Source organism: Uranotaenia lowii, chromosome 1, assembly GCF_029784155.1.
Source record: "Uranotaenia lowii strain MFRU-FL chromosome 1, ASM2978415v1, whole genome shotgun sequence".
NCBI lineage: Eukaryota > Metazoa > Arthropoda > Insecta > Diptera > Culicidae > Uranotaenia > Uranotaenia lowii.
The window spans coordinates 151771582-151785141 of NC_073691.1; the positions used below are offsets into that span (position 1 = coordinate 151771582).

A 13560-nucleotide genomic window follows, 5' to 3' on the forward strand; every position below is an offset into this window, starting at 1 on the left:
TGCCAATCGATGGTGTCGGTGTGCCCGATTTCAGTTTCTTCCATCAATTTGGTTATAATCCGGTTAGCTCTTCTTCCCTTTTTCGTGTCACGCTTTCGAGAGACGCTTAATCAAATCCTATGGAGCACGCACGAAGGTTTACACCTGTAATGTTCACATACCCGCGGTTCGAATTTGGTTTTATAACCTTGCAGTGGTACCGAACAGGTAGCAGTTTCCAGAAAAAATATAACTTCAAGTATCCACATATTCGGCCCCATCGTTGCATATCTTTACCCTATATTTGCTACACACTAGCAGCTCAAGGTAGATGCTTAATATAGAAGTCATAAACTCGTTTGATCGGTGGTTTTTCGATAAATTCGGGACACGCAATATGCAAACTGCATTGGTTTTTCAGTTCCAGGACATTAGGCTTTTGCAGGGTGGCCACAGAATTGTCTTTCCGGTGTTAAATAAAAATGTGCATATGCTAGTATATGTAAACATAAACTTCGCAAAATAAAAATTCGATTTCGTATTTGCCGAATACGCCATGTTGTATTTTAACATTTTTGAGAGTAAATCCGGATCTGCCCCGGATAAAATCGGAAAATCTGGAATGCTTAAGTTATAATGAGAAAGGATTGATTGAAATTTCCAAACATTCAATTGAGAACTCACGGACATCGGCTCGGGAAGCAACTGACTTGTCGCTTTAAGCCTACCCCCATTCTGATACCTGATGAAAATCTATTTTATCTAATTTCCAAAGTTTGAAAATTGTTCAACTGAGTTGTATACGTAGAGTTAGTGCTACGCTAAGATTGCTAAGATAGAATGATGCCAACCAAAACACGGAATGAAGTCCCCCCACTCTCTGCCTGACATTCAATGAATGTAGTATTAATATGTTACAAAATTAATGAAGGAAGTCTATGGGATTTTTCAAAATATAATACCACCAAAAGTTATATTCTAAAGATGGACCTAGGAAATCGAATACCTAAAAAATGTATTTGTTATCGGGAAAGCCGAGGAAAAAACTTGAAAATAGTTGAGGCCACTTTGCTATTTGTTTAATATCCTATTACAGTTTGGAGTGCTAAATAGTGAAAAGTAATAACATTCATGTCATCACCAATAAACGACACTGACTTTGAGAGCTTTTTTTTCTTCTGAGCAGAACTAGTCCTGAACGCAACAACAAAAACAGAAGAAAAAACTTTTAGTCTTCAGACACACGCTGACCGACGGAAATTTCTGTTGTTTTTAATTTCCGGTAATTAAAGTTGTAAATAGTTTCTTTTCAAGCTTTTCTCTCGTTACTACAGTAGTAGTAGAAGTAGTACACTGTCGGTTCCGTTCTAGCTGTGTGGGTATCTTGGAGCAAAAGAAAAACATCTTGTATCTGGTCGTACTCGTTTCGCTGAGCTGGATGTAGCTACAACGCTTTGTATGCACTCCAGCAGCCGTTATCAGTCATTGCTTCAGGATTTCAAACGAAAAAAAAATCCGTTCGTCCGTGAGCGAGTTATTCTTAGTCTAGGCATCAAATCGACGTGTTATTGCTTTTCTCTGGTAGAGTTTTTGTTCCAGGGCGTTGTTTCGATGTAAAACTATCCTCGTTCAAAGGTGTAGAAGGAAGTCCCAAGGCTGTCATCTTGCCATTGGTCAGTTTGGGTAGTTTGCAATCGTACTTAAAATTGGCCTTATAATCTGAAAATTTGCGCCACGGATCTTAAACGAACACAAACACAAATCTACAGGATCTAAATGAAAATTGATGTTTCTTCGAAGAGATTCCTTTTTCTTATCTCTAAGCGTACATCTTTTGAAGATATGATGGCTAGCATCTTACAAATGCTAAAACCACCAACCCACAGAAAGTGTACTATGTATGCCGTGACCGGGATTCGATCTCATGCCTGCTGGCTTAGAAGACTTGAAGGCTATACTCTACGCCACGGGCTGCGGCTATCTTCAGATCTTCCTCGAAATTGAAAATTTAGTTCATTTTTACGACCTAAAAACACATTTACTTTTTTCAGATTTTTAACATTTTTTTTTCTTTTTGAGTTAGATTCGGTAAGATTTCTTGTTAAATAAAATAATATCAAATTTCAAAGCTACATAGGGGAGATAAGAGAATTTTGATTTTTCACTTTAATCAATTTTAAAACGCGTTTTTAAACAATTTGTTGACCTGGGGCGAACAGAGCACAATTAATCAGGGCACGATGAGCGTTTTCTGTCGTATAATCTAGCAGCGAATTCAACTCGATGAAGTCAACTGAATAAAAGAAATAAAGCTTGAGTTTCATCTGTCCGTTTGGCCTATTGGTAAGGTGTCGGAGAGGTAATCAGTAGACTCGAGTTCGATTCCTGTTCGAGTGGATTTTTTTTCACACACCATTCATGATTATTTTTTTTATTGTTACATTATACGGCTAGTAGCATCATTCGTAAAAAAAAAACACCAGAAACATAATGTAATGAGCATGTGTTAATTCTTTGAATTCTATAAACAGTTATTGCTTTGTTTGATGAATCTACGCCTCACCGTTTAGTGCAAAATGCATCGATCATGAATGATAAATGAAAAAAAATCACCTTGACCAGGAATCGAACTCGAGCCTACTGATTACCTCTCCGACATCTAATCAATAGGCCAAATCGTCAGACGATAAAGTTTAGCTGTAGCTCTATTACTCAGTTGACTTCATCGAGTCGAATTCGCTGCTAGATTCCCCGGCAGAAAACGCTCATTATGCCTTCATTAATGGTGCTCGTACTGCCTCGGGGGGTTTCTCATTATGCCTCTATAGTGACTGGTTTTCAGCTTTCGGCAAAAATTTTTAAAATGCATTTTTAAAAGTTTTTATCTACTTTTTCAAGTTTCATCCAATTAGGCAATATACTATTTGAGTGTCTGAACACGAAACAATGATGTGATTCACATATTATAGCTGATCTCTATGGTTAAATAAGCGTTTTCCTTAAGGTGGCCATTATGCCCTCATCTCCCCTAAGCTCTCTCAAACTTTTTTTCCTATAGACAATTCCAGAAAACTGATATGATTTTTTTTAAACAAAACAACTAATTTCATTCTCATTCAGTTACTGCCTACTCCATCAACTTAAACGATTTCATAAAAAAAAATTGTCTGATGGTTTTTTTTTCTCTTTTCATTTCAGATCTACACGTTGAGGTCAATAAATTGAGCCGAAGCCATTACACAGTAGTTCAATTGAGCCACCAAAAAAGTCCTCGATTGTGTACCCCTAGCAAGCATTCGACAGTGAGACCAACGGTTATTAAATCGCGGTCAAAATTGACGCGAAAAGTGTGATTTCTCCGCTATCCCAAGCGGCGAAAACTGCTGTGCGCGAATGTATGGTGAATGGCTAGCGGAACGATCGTCTTCTACGCTAGAGATGCGATATCTGAGCAGCAGCGATGGCAATTGACAACAACATCTGACGACACTTTGGCCGGTTGTTGAAAGTGTTTCGATTCGATAGTGCAAGGTTGATTGTTCGACTGAAACCGTGGAAGGAGCTTTAGCGGGGCGGAGGGGTTTTTATGGGTTTGGTGGGTTGTGGGGTTTGGTGATGAATTGGCCGAAATTGAATCGATCGCGCAGTGATTTGCTGTTTGGTTTGGCTCCCGTGAATCACTTGCCTCATTCAGTGTTTATATGTAGATGTTCAACCGGAGATTTGTTGGTCCGATTTCTTTATTTTGGTTTTAGTGATGTTGAAACGTTCGATGTGAGCCGCTGAGCAGCAATACGGTGCCGCGACGTTGGCTTTCGAAGAAACGTTGAAGAGGCAGTGCTAAGGAAAAAAAACCAGGGGAAGACCATTCAGCCTCTTTATCGTTTCGTAAATGTGTATTCTCCTGTATGTGTCAGGAGCAAGAATGATGTTAAATGGTTGTTATTTCATAGCTTGATTGTGTGGTTTATTGCAGCACGTGACACCCGGCTCACAGGGGGCATAGTCGAAAAGAATAATTAATAGATAAGCTTTGCCAGAAAAATTCAATATTAGTGTGCTCTAGTGTAAGAAAAATAATCATATAGTGTACAACAACAAGTGTTAATTGTATAAAAAAAATATCAGAGAAGTGTAAAATTTTAATATATAGATAGTAAATACGTCGGCAAAAAGCGGAGAAAGCATCATAAAGTGTGCGATTGGTGAACAAAAAGTCGGGCGGCTCTCGGTAACCGCACATTTTAATATCAGCCCAAAGATAAACCCACGAACAGTGGGAGACAAAAACGAAACACACGCGACCTTTGTGTGCGCGTGTGTGAGTGTGTGTGTTTGGGTTCCTGAGTGAGTGCGTGTGAGTGTGCGTGAGTGGAGCAGCAACAACAAGAAAGAAAACCAGAAGAAAATAAATTGCAACCATCATCGTCGCCTCAATCAGTACGGTACAATAAAAAATTATTTAACCGACTGGCTCCACCAACGTACATTGCAAGTACCCGGCAGCATTTTCTAAGCTACCCGGGGTGTCACTCGGGACCGGAAAGAAATCGGCGAAGAGGCGCTCAATCGCCACCGGGAGAAAAAGGAGGAAAACAAATCGTATAAATTGTCTAGTGAGATTTGCGTGCGCCCTCCGGAAAGTGTAACACGATTCCCCCGTTAACCGTATCGACAAATCCCGCTCATCTCACCCCGTGACCGAACCGCACGCACCCACGTCGTACGCAACTGATACACACACAAACCTACACACATCCATAAGAGATCACAAGCGCGCGCGGGGGTGGTTTCCGCTAAACGTGTGCTGCAACCATGTCGTCCGGAACATTCGTGGACCGAATCGATCCGTTCGCCAAACGTTCGCTCAAAAAGAAGGGTAAAAAATCTCAGGGTTCTTCGCGATACCGGAGTTCACAGGATGTCGAACTGCAACAGCTGCCATCGCTTAAAGGTAAGAATCCTTGAAGTTGAAGCCGTTGTTTTTGTTATTGTTCCCAGAACGAAAAATTGCAGCCACCAATCTTATTAGATTTTTGTAACCTAAATATACCTTGGCTTGGGAAATACATTTCACGACACGACGAAAAATCATTCATATTCTTCTTAAAAACCGTTATTTTCTTTACTGAAGAATTAGCTTATATTTATAAAACTAGGCTGATAAATTGTTTAATCTATAAAAACCTGAAAAACAATCGAAACTAATTCCATAGAACTCGGATTCCATAGAAACTCGTATGGTAGTCGAGTTAGATGAAAGTTCCATAGGAGTTAACATGCAATTTCTAAAGCTACAAAATTTACAAACAAAAAAAAAGTTAATTTTATATACTATTCACTTTCACGTTCGAATAGTGTTTTTTTTCAACAAGAACAAGTATTGTATTGATGATTTTATTTTCCATTAATTTATTTTTTTTATATGAGACTAGACAAATTTGAAAAGCGTATCAAGATACATGAAAGTTAGTCTGAAAAAAAAATTTAAGCACATTTTAAATATTATTTAATTATTTGTTTTTATATTCTGCTTTTTTTTTATTAGTGTACGCTCTAAGGTGTTTATAATAACAGTTTTTATTGCTATAGCAATGAAATAATACCTTGATTTCATATTTATTATATAACAAGTTTAAAACTTATGAGCCGTTTCAAATAAAGAAATTGTTAAAAAAAGTTTAAAACTTCTTTTAATTTTTTATACGATAAGTAATCTAACAGAATAAATTCAATTTCATTTGAATTAAAGATTTAAGAATGTCAAGCGCTATACACCCAAAATTCAGCCTCTGTGCCAATGGCGTGTAGTCAATTTCATAGCATCATTGGTACAAGAAGATAACGCGACCGGCACTGATTCGATTTGCGCCCACCGGCATTAACCTCCCAGCGCAACCGAATTGCGTATGTCTGAATGAAACAAAATAAAACCGTTTTCGCGTCCCTCCCCATCGCATCACAAGCCGAAGAAGGATGGAAATAAATACCGGCCAACACCAGGCAGCCAGCGAACCGAGCACTGTGCGTGTGAATGTAGCAAAAGCAACAACAATAACATTCCTTCAATTCACCGGCAAACAACACCGGCCAAGCTACCCGGCTTTAGCAGCTGTGTATATGTAGCGTGTGTATGTAATAGCAGGCAGTAAGCAAAGCACAGTTCTCATTCAATGGGTTTCCCGTTCCTTCACTCCCGTTCCCTTTTCCGTTTCCATCTTAAGACAAAGGAATGCATTGAAAGGAGGCCAAACGCCGGGAAGCCGCCGTTGTACGTTTTTTTGTGATTGATCGGTAACAGAAAGCCTATGACAAATATACCTCGTCCTGCATGAAGCTCGAATAGTACACTGGTTAGAATGTCGGACTGGCAAGACGATATAATTGGGGATTTGAGTTCGATTCTCACTACAGCGCTGTGGTTTTAATTTTTATTTTCTTGTTTCTGGGATGAATTATCCAATAGGAAGGAAATCCCATAAAATGTTTTTCTTGTTTCGCTTGAATGTAGTGGTCATCATTTTGGTTGGGAGCCAAGTCCTTATGCCAGTTACGGTTTTTCAAACATATCGTCTTCGGCACAGTGCACATTTCAGCGCATTATCGGCACAGAGATTCGCTAAATAAGCATTGGATTTTTGCAACCTCTTCTATGGGTGTAGGTTTAAGAATGAAGATGAAATTTACTCAAAAAGAAAGCAAAGAGAATAGCCTTTCCAACGAGATAACAAGTATGTACAGAAAATTTTCGAAGGACTCACAAAACTTCCAAACAACGTGTTAAAATTGGAAATCGTCGAATTCCTTTCATTATCTTCAATAACTTTAAATGTGATAGCGTTATATCACAAAAAGCAACCATATAAATTTAAACTATGTTATAAATAAACGCAATTTATTTGCATCATTTATTTTTATTTTTGCTAAAATTTTAATTTAAAAATTCAAACAAGATTTTTGTCAGTTTTGTTAAAATATATTGAACTTTATTTATCGTGCGTACAGAATCTGTAAACAAAAATGTTAATGGTTTTTCTTTTTTATTCATCTGGAAATTGGAAATTCAACAAATTGAAGCTTTCGGTAAAGTTGATAAGTTATTGGAATAAGAGACAGGTTTTGAATGCCTATAACAGGTTAGGTAAAATGCCTATAAAGGGTGATACGGTCAAAATTTGGTCAAGGGAAAACGCGTGTAAATCGGTGAAATCGTTTATTAAAAAAATCAAATTAAATTTATTTTTCAAGTTTGATTAGTATAAAATTCAGGAAAAATATTCAGTTAGGCTTCCGCTTTTCCAAATCCGAATTGCCGGGCCTTACGCTTAACCCCTGCCATCAGATTTTGTACCGTCACATTGTCCACCTTCTTCGCCGCAGAAAGCCAGTTTGCTTTGAACTGCTGCTCGTCCTTAGCAGTTTTTTGGTCTTCTTTAGGTTCCGCTTGACAATAACCCAGTATTTCTCAATTGGGCGGAGCTCTGGCGTGTTGGGAGGGTTCTTGTCCTTGGGAACCACCTGCACGTTGTTGGCGGCGTACCACTCCATGCCCTTTTTACCGTAATGGCAAGATGCCAAATCCGGCCAAAACAGTACGGAACAACCGTGTTTCTTCAGGAAAGGCAGCAGACGTTTATTCAAACACTCTTTCACGTAAATTTCTTGGTTGACAGTCCCGGAAGCTATGAAAAGGCTGCTTTTCAAGCCACAACTAAGATGGCTATCCAAACCAGATATTTCTTCGCGAACTTTGACAGTTTCATGTGCTTGAAAATATCTGCTACCTTTCCCCTTCATTTGCCGTATAGAACTCCTGTCCCGGAAGCTGCTTGTAGTCGGCCTTGATGTAGGTTTAGTCGTCCATTACCACGCAGTCAAACTTCGTCATGTACAGCCTCCGGGATCGCGCTTTGGCCGTCGTATTTTGTTTATCATCGCGATTTCGAGTCACTACTTTCTTGTAAGTCGATAGTTCGGCTCGTTTTTAGGCTCGATGCACGGTTGTAGACGATACACCCAGCTTATTTGCGGCATTTCGAAGAGAGAGGTTAGGGTTTCGCTTGAAACTACCGGCAACTCTCTTTGTCGTCTCAGCGGTTTCCGGTTTTCGATTTCCCCCCGATCCAGACTTCCTGGCTGTCGACAAACGTTCCCCAAACACTTTATATACATTTGTAACCGTTGATTTGGCAACTTTTAGCGATTTTGCCAGCTTTGCGTGGGAGTAGCTCGGGTTTTCGCGAGCAAAATTTTGGTACGCTGCTCTTCTTCCTTGGACGGCATTTTGTCAACTGAAGAGTGAATTCCAAAATCAAAATAGGAGCAACATTTTACACACACACCTTCAAAATGAGGGGTGTTCAGGTTTTTTAAATGCAAAATTGAAAGAAATACGTCAAGTTGATATTGACCAAATTTTGACCGTATCACCCTTTACATGCAAAAACGCAAAGTATAGCCAATGTAAACTTAAAACAATGTTACACACGCTCATTATTCTATAGAAACCGCGGTTTGCCGAAGGCTGAAAAATTCTACCTCGTGTAGCTTTTGATCTCTGGCATAGAATGTTTTGAAAGATTTTTTCCTTATAATAGTTTAAACGAAAAAATGTTCATGGAAGTTTGTTTTTTAAATTTTCATATGTTTGCAACTTACCTTGTCCGATGTATTTATCAATCATATTCTTCGAAGTCAGCGTACTCCAAAAACGTTTTGCTAGGATAAAATGCTAAATATGTTGCTTATTTCAATGGTATGTTACTCATTTTTTAGCCAGATAAACGATGATTTTTGGAAGCAAATCACCATTTTTGTATTTACATAGAATTACGATAAATCAGACAGAAGCATCTTTGTACTGTACCATGGTATCGAAAACAAAAAAAAACAAAAATAATAAACCCAGAATGTGACATCTGATTTATGGTCGTTGCCTGTAGATTACCAGATGTCTGGCCATTCTTTCATCGTCGTAACCGAAATGACGGAGTGGTTTGTTTAAGTGATATTTTTTTTCCTCCGCCGTTTGGGAAAATGAAAAAGTTAGTCAACGAAAAGTTTTCGGCCTCGAACCACCACCACAACAAAACTCGGCCTTGAGACGCGAGAAGTTGGTTCTTTCTTCTAACTAAACTGAGGAAGCCTATCAGAAGTTAGGCTTTTCGGATGAAGTTTTCAGTGACGAGAGAATTGTCATTTTTGTTTCGATTTATTTCAAAGGTATACAGGCAAAGTTCTAGTTTGTCTCGCCTGAAAAATAGTCTGTTTGTTCATTGTGTCTGGATTTTTATCTACAGAATGATTAAAGAAGAAAAGTGTGTAATCTGATCCACAAAAAGGTTAATGGTTGTCTGTCATGTTTTGCAAATCAAGGCAATGAATTCAAAGTATACAAAATTGAAGAATTTTGCATTATGTTCTTTTTTTAATTTTTGAATATAGTCCTCTACTGCGTGAATTATGAATTCGTTGTGAAGTAAAATTGTTGTTGATGGAAATAACTTTATTGATCTCTAACTGAAAAATGTATGCCAGAAAACAAAATTTGCTTATTTACTTGTTTTATTTATTCAAAAAGTGTAAACACGAGAAAAAAATAAATTCAACGTTTGATTTGAGTATACCTTAGGATCTGAAAAACTAGAGTTGTTAGAGAGTTAAGAGAAATTTTGAATTTGTCTAATATACTGCTCCCCCTATACCACGATACCGTGGTCGAATTAAAAGGAATCTTTCGATTGCTTTAATCAGTTGAATAATTCAACCAAGAAGGCTCACAACACAATAGAGGGAAAAAATATTCAAATTGTTGATAAGTAGCAAAACCTATTTACTAAATATACAACTCTTGAGAATCTGGAATTCATATGGCCAAGCAGGGAAATATGAAGGAAACAAAAAAATCAATTGGGTGGCTACCGTGTTATTCCGTTCATTAACGAATGCACAAAAGGTGGAACAAGATGCCAAGTTTTTGTGGATTCTATAATTATAAATATTCGAGTTCGGATTGAAAAATCAGATTCAGATTTTGCCAGAATATATGCAGGCTCTAAAAACGAGTATCAGTAGTTTGAGGTAAGCATCAGAAACTAAAATTAAAATTCGAATCCTGATAATAGGTTAGCGCGATTCATGGTTCATTATGAAAACATTCAAAAACTAATGATGAAAAATCTAAAAACTATAAACAATAATGACTGGTGCATGAAATATTTGGCTCCAATAGAGTCAATTGAATTATCCAAGGTTTTTGAGGTTTTTAGCAGCACCTGACTTAAACAAATTGTAAATCTCCTTCATCCCTTTCACTTGTTCGCAACTTATGAACTGAACCAAACTTCTAATACTCACTTGAAGTACATCTGACAAGAATAGTCTCAAGATTTTAAATAGGATTTTGATCTGGATTATGACCTGGCATCTGCGGAAAATGATTAATTTTTTTTCCAAATATTCCAATATTTTGCATTTAGATCATCTTGTTATGTCTTATATACTTGTACGCTTGTACCATTACCTAATTTTGTTCAACATATAAAAAATTGCTTGACAAAGATTATATAGGGAAACTCAACCGGCATAATTTTCGTCGCAAATTAAAAAAAAACATTTGTTCGAGTTGTTTCGTGTGCTGCCTTTGTGAGAGTGCTCCCTTTCTTCTAAAACTTTAAGAGGTTTCATATTGTTTCTTGATCTATTATGCTGAATTTGATGAAATTCACTTAAAATACTTCTTAAAGTGCGAAATTGGATTACGTGAAATTTCGTTCGGAATAGCAATGCGCGGAGTGGCAAAGCGCTATTTGGCTACAGTTGTGATTTCAATGCCCAAACCTACCCACGTTCACGATTATTTGGCAACCGTAGTTCAGTTTTTTTACAACAGATCATTTGAACTTGAATTTATGACTAATTCTATCATTTTGTTAACAATTGTTAAAGTTTTCAGCTTGTATCCGGGCCGGAAAAATCAGGGCAATTTTCTATAAAAAACTGGCAATATTCGGGCTTTTAATTTACCCAACAAAAATTTATAAAAAAAAACACTGCAAAAAACTTTTTTTCATCGAAACTCATCAACAGATTTTAAATCGTGTTTTAGGTTTCCAAAAAAATTTTCATAATGATTTTTTTATAAAACTTGCTCAAAAAATTTCGTTTTGGAGACATAAATAAAAAAAAATACAGCACAAGTTGTTTTTTATTTGTTTGATTTGCCAAAAAAAGTGAATGAATTCGGGCCTTTTTCAATGACATCTGGGAAGTCGGGGCGAGCCAGACTGTCCCAAATTTTGTATTTAATATCCGGGCAAACCCGAATAAAACCGGGCAATCTGGCAACCTTAACTTAGAAGCAGTCTGAAATGATGTGGACTCCGATATGGACGTTCTGAGAACTTCTTGATGTATATATTTATACACACATATGTACTAGGATATTCAGTTTGTTAAAATTTATAATATTGCAATCTGAAAAATTGCTCAAACGTATTATAAAGAACGTTAAACATAATTACTCAAAAAATTTTTCGAGCATTCCAAATTCAAAATTGAAAATAGGTAATGAAGCAGGAGGGAAATATTCTTCAACGTACCGTAATTTTTATAGGGGGGTACTTCGCGGCGCGGCGTTACGATTTGTGACATGCGGGAAGGTGGGGGTAAAAAAGTATATTTTTGCGTTACGTAATTTATAGATGCCGTCTTGTGTCAAAAACTGTTTGTGCCCAAAATTTGATAAAACCTATAGGATAGATACTCAGTTTTCAAAGCCAGAAGGGTCATGGAGTAAAAAAAATGATCTTGTTATGCAAACTCTTGGTCTTATCAAAATTGGTTCAACATTAATCGGTTTCTTTCATATCTATATTTTTTTATGTTTTATGACTGACACTTTACCATTGTTGTTGCATTCTTCTGATATATTGACTTTGTATGGGATTCCCTTCTTGTCATCATCGTATCCAGAAAAAAAATCGAGCATAAAATTTATCGTAAATTGGACCATCAGTTTAATAGTGATGAAGCAACTAAGAAAAATTCTGATCTTTTAATTAAAAAAATGTGTCATACACTCATACAAGCTAAAAGCTCGCAAAATTATATGATGTAGAGAAATACTCAATAATCAGTCAAAGTCCAAAGACGACTTTTAATTATTCCTTTTTTCGAGATTCGTTAATTTGTGTTTTGAATCAGAAACAATCGATGCGTAATAGGTTTTCTTAATCGGCCGGGACAATTCAACCCACACAAATACCGTTGTCCATTTCTTTCCAATCTGGTCTTGGAACTTGGATTGATGACCGGCAGTCAGTGCATCTATAATTGCTAGCTATAAATAATGTAAACTGTGAATCGCAAATAATGAGGAAAACAGTTTTCTGCACCGGCATTCAACTGCACCGAAATGCGTCGGTTGTGCAGAAATAGACGTTTAACTGCCGCTCGAAGAAAGGGGAAGCCGGCCGGTAATCTTTTGACTGCAGCAGTTCCATGGCATTGTAGTGTTAAACACCTTACTGGGTATATGTATTTTAGGGTGTGTCGGATCAAAATGTCAACTTTCTTCAAATTTGAAATTTCCTGAGATCTGAAAAATTTCTTTTTTTGGTTTAAATGAATTTGGGAATTTTGTTCGGATAAAGTCACGTTTGTTTATGCCAAGCCCATTTGGGGACTCTCTCTTTTAACTAAAAGCTCTTATAACCCCTAAAACACTTTAGAAATGTTAGAATCTTGTTGCTAAAATAGCAAAATTCGATTATTCGAACAGATACTTTTTTTTTCAAACAGATATGATAACGATCTTTGTTCAAGAACGCCATCTCATTTGGGTTACTATGTCTTTTTGTTTAATTTCTATAAGCCAACCAAATAATAATTAACTTTTTCGTTCATAAATAGACAGCAGATATTAGGACAGTTCGAAAATGCTGTTATTTCACCATTTCGGTTCAGTTTAATAGTTTAGTGATAGCGTGAATAGCAACCCGGGTCATCGAACTTAGGTTTACACAGAAGAAAGTTTATAGTGGTTTCGACTAGGATTGTTCGATCTGAAGGATTCCAGGATTGATCCACCTAAAAAATCGTAACAAAAGGATCGATCTCTGTAAGATCGATCTTTCAAATTTGTGTTGTGTTGTTTGTGAAATAAAAGCTATATTTTTCTAGAAATTCTTTTTATTTAGAACAGTCTCTTCATCTACGAAATCCTGACCTATGTTAAATGCTGTTGATGCTGTTCAAGTGGCATTTCGATTACTTCAGGTTTTCCTCAAGAGAATAAACAAATATATAGTAAGCATTCCAGAATTGTTTTCGCAAGTAGCCGGGCCGGGTAATTTATCGAAAAAACCTCGCTAAGACGGGCAATTGGTTTAAAATTTTCCATACCAGGCATTATTCGAAAATCTGAGCAAATGCCAAACAATAATCCAAAAATATAAGAAAAAAGTAGAGCATCAACAATTTTCAATTGTTGTTCAAAGTAACCGCAAAAATTTGGTTTATTTATATGAATCAAACTTTTACAAAACCGTTTTTTTTTAAACTAAATTCGAGATTTTTGTT

General features: G+C 36.8%; 1 protein-coding gene across 2 annotated transcripts in view; it reads left to right on the plus strand.

Moving 5' to 3' along the window:
- The first annotated feature begins 3212 nt into the window (after positions 1-3212).
- The window catches only part of LOC129740527 (serine/threonine-protein phosphatase 2A 56 kDa regulatory subunit epsilon isoform), a 59017-nt gene continuing 48669 nt past the window's right edge, over positions 3213-13560 (plus strand). Inside the window, exons 1-2 of one of the 2 annotated variants that reach the window (XM_055732227.1) lie at positions 3213-3574; positions 3956-4933. In XM_055732227.1, coding sequence (XP_055588202.1) covers positions 4795-4933 — 139 coding nt within the window. In that variant the 5' untranslated portion in view covers positions 3213-3574; positions 3956-4794. The remainder of the gene's footprint in view (positions 3575-3955; positions 4934-13560) is intronic. The other variant, XM_055732226.1, reaches the window with a different exon arrangement.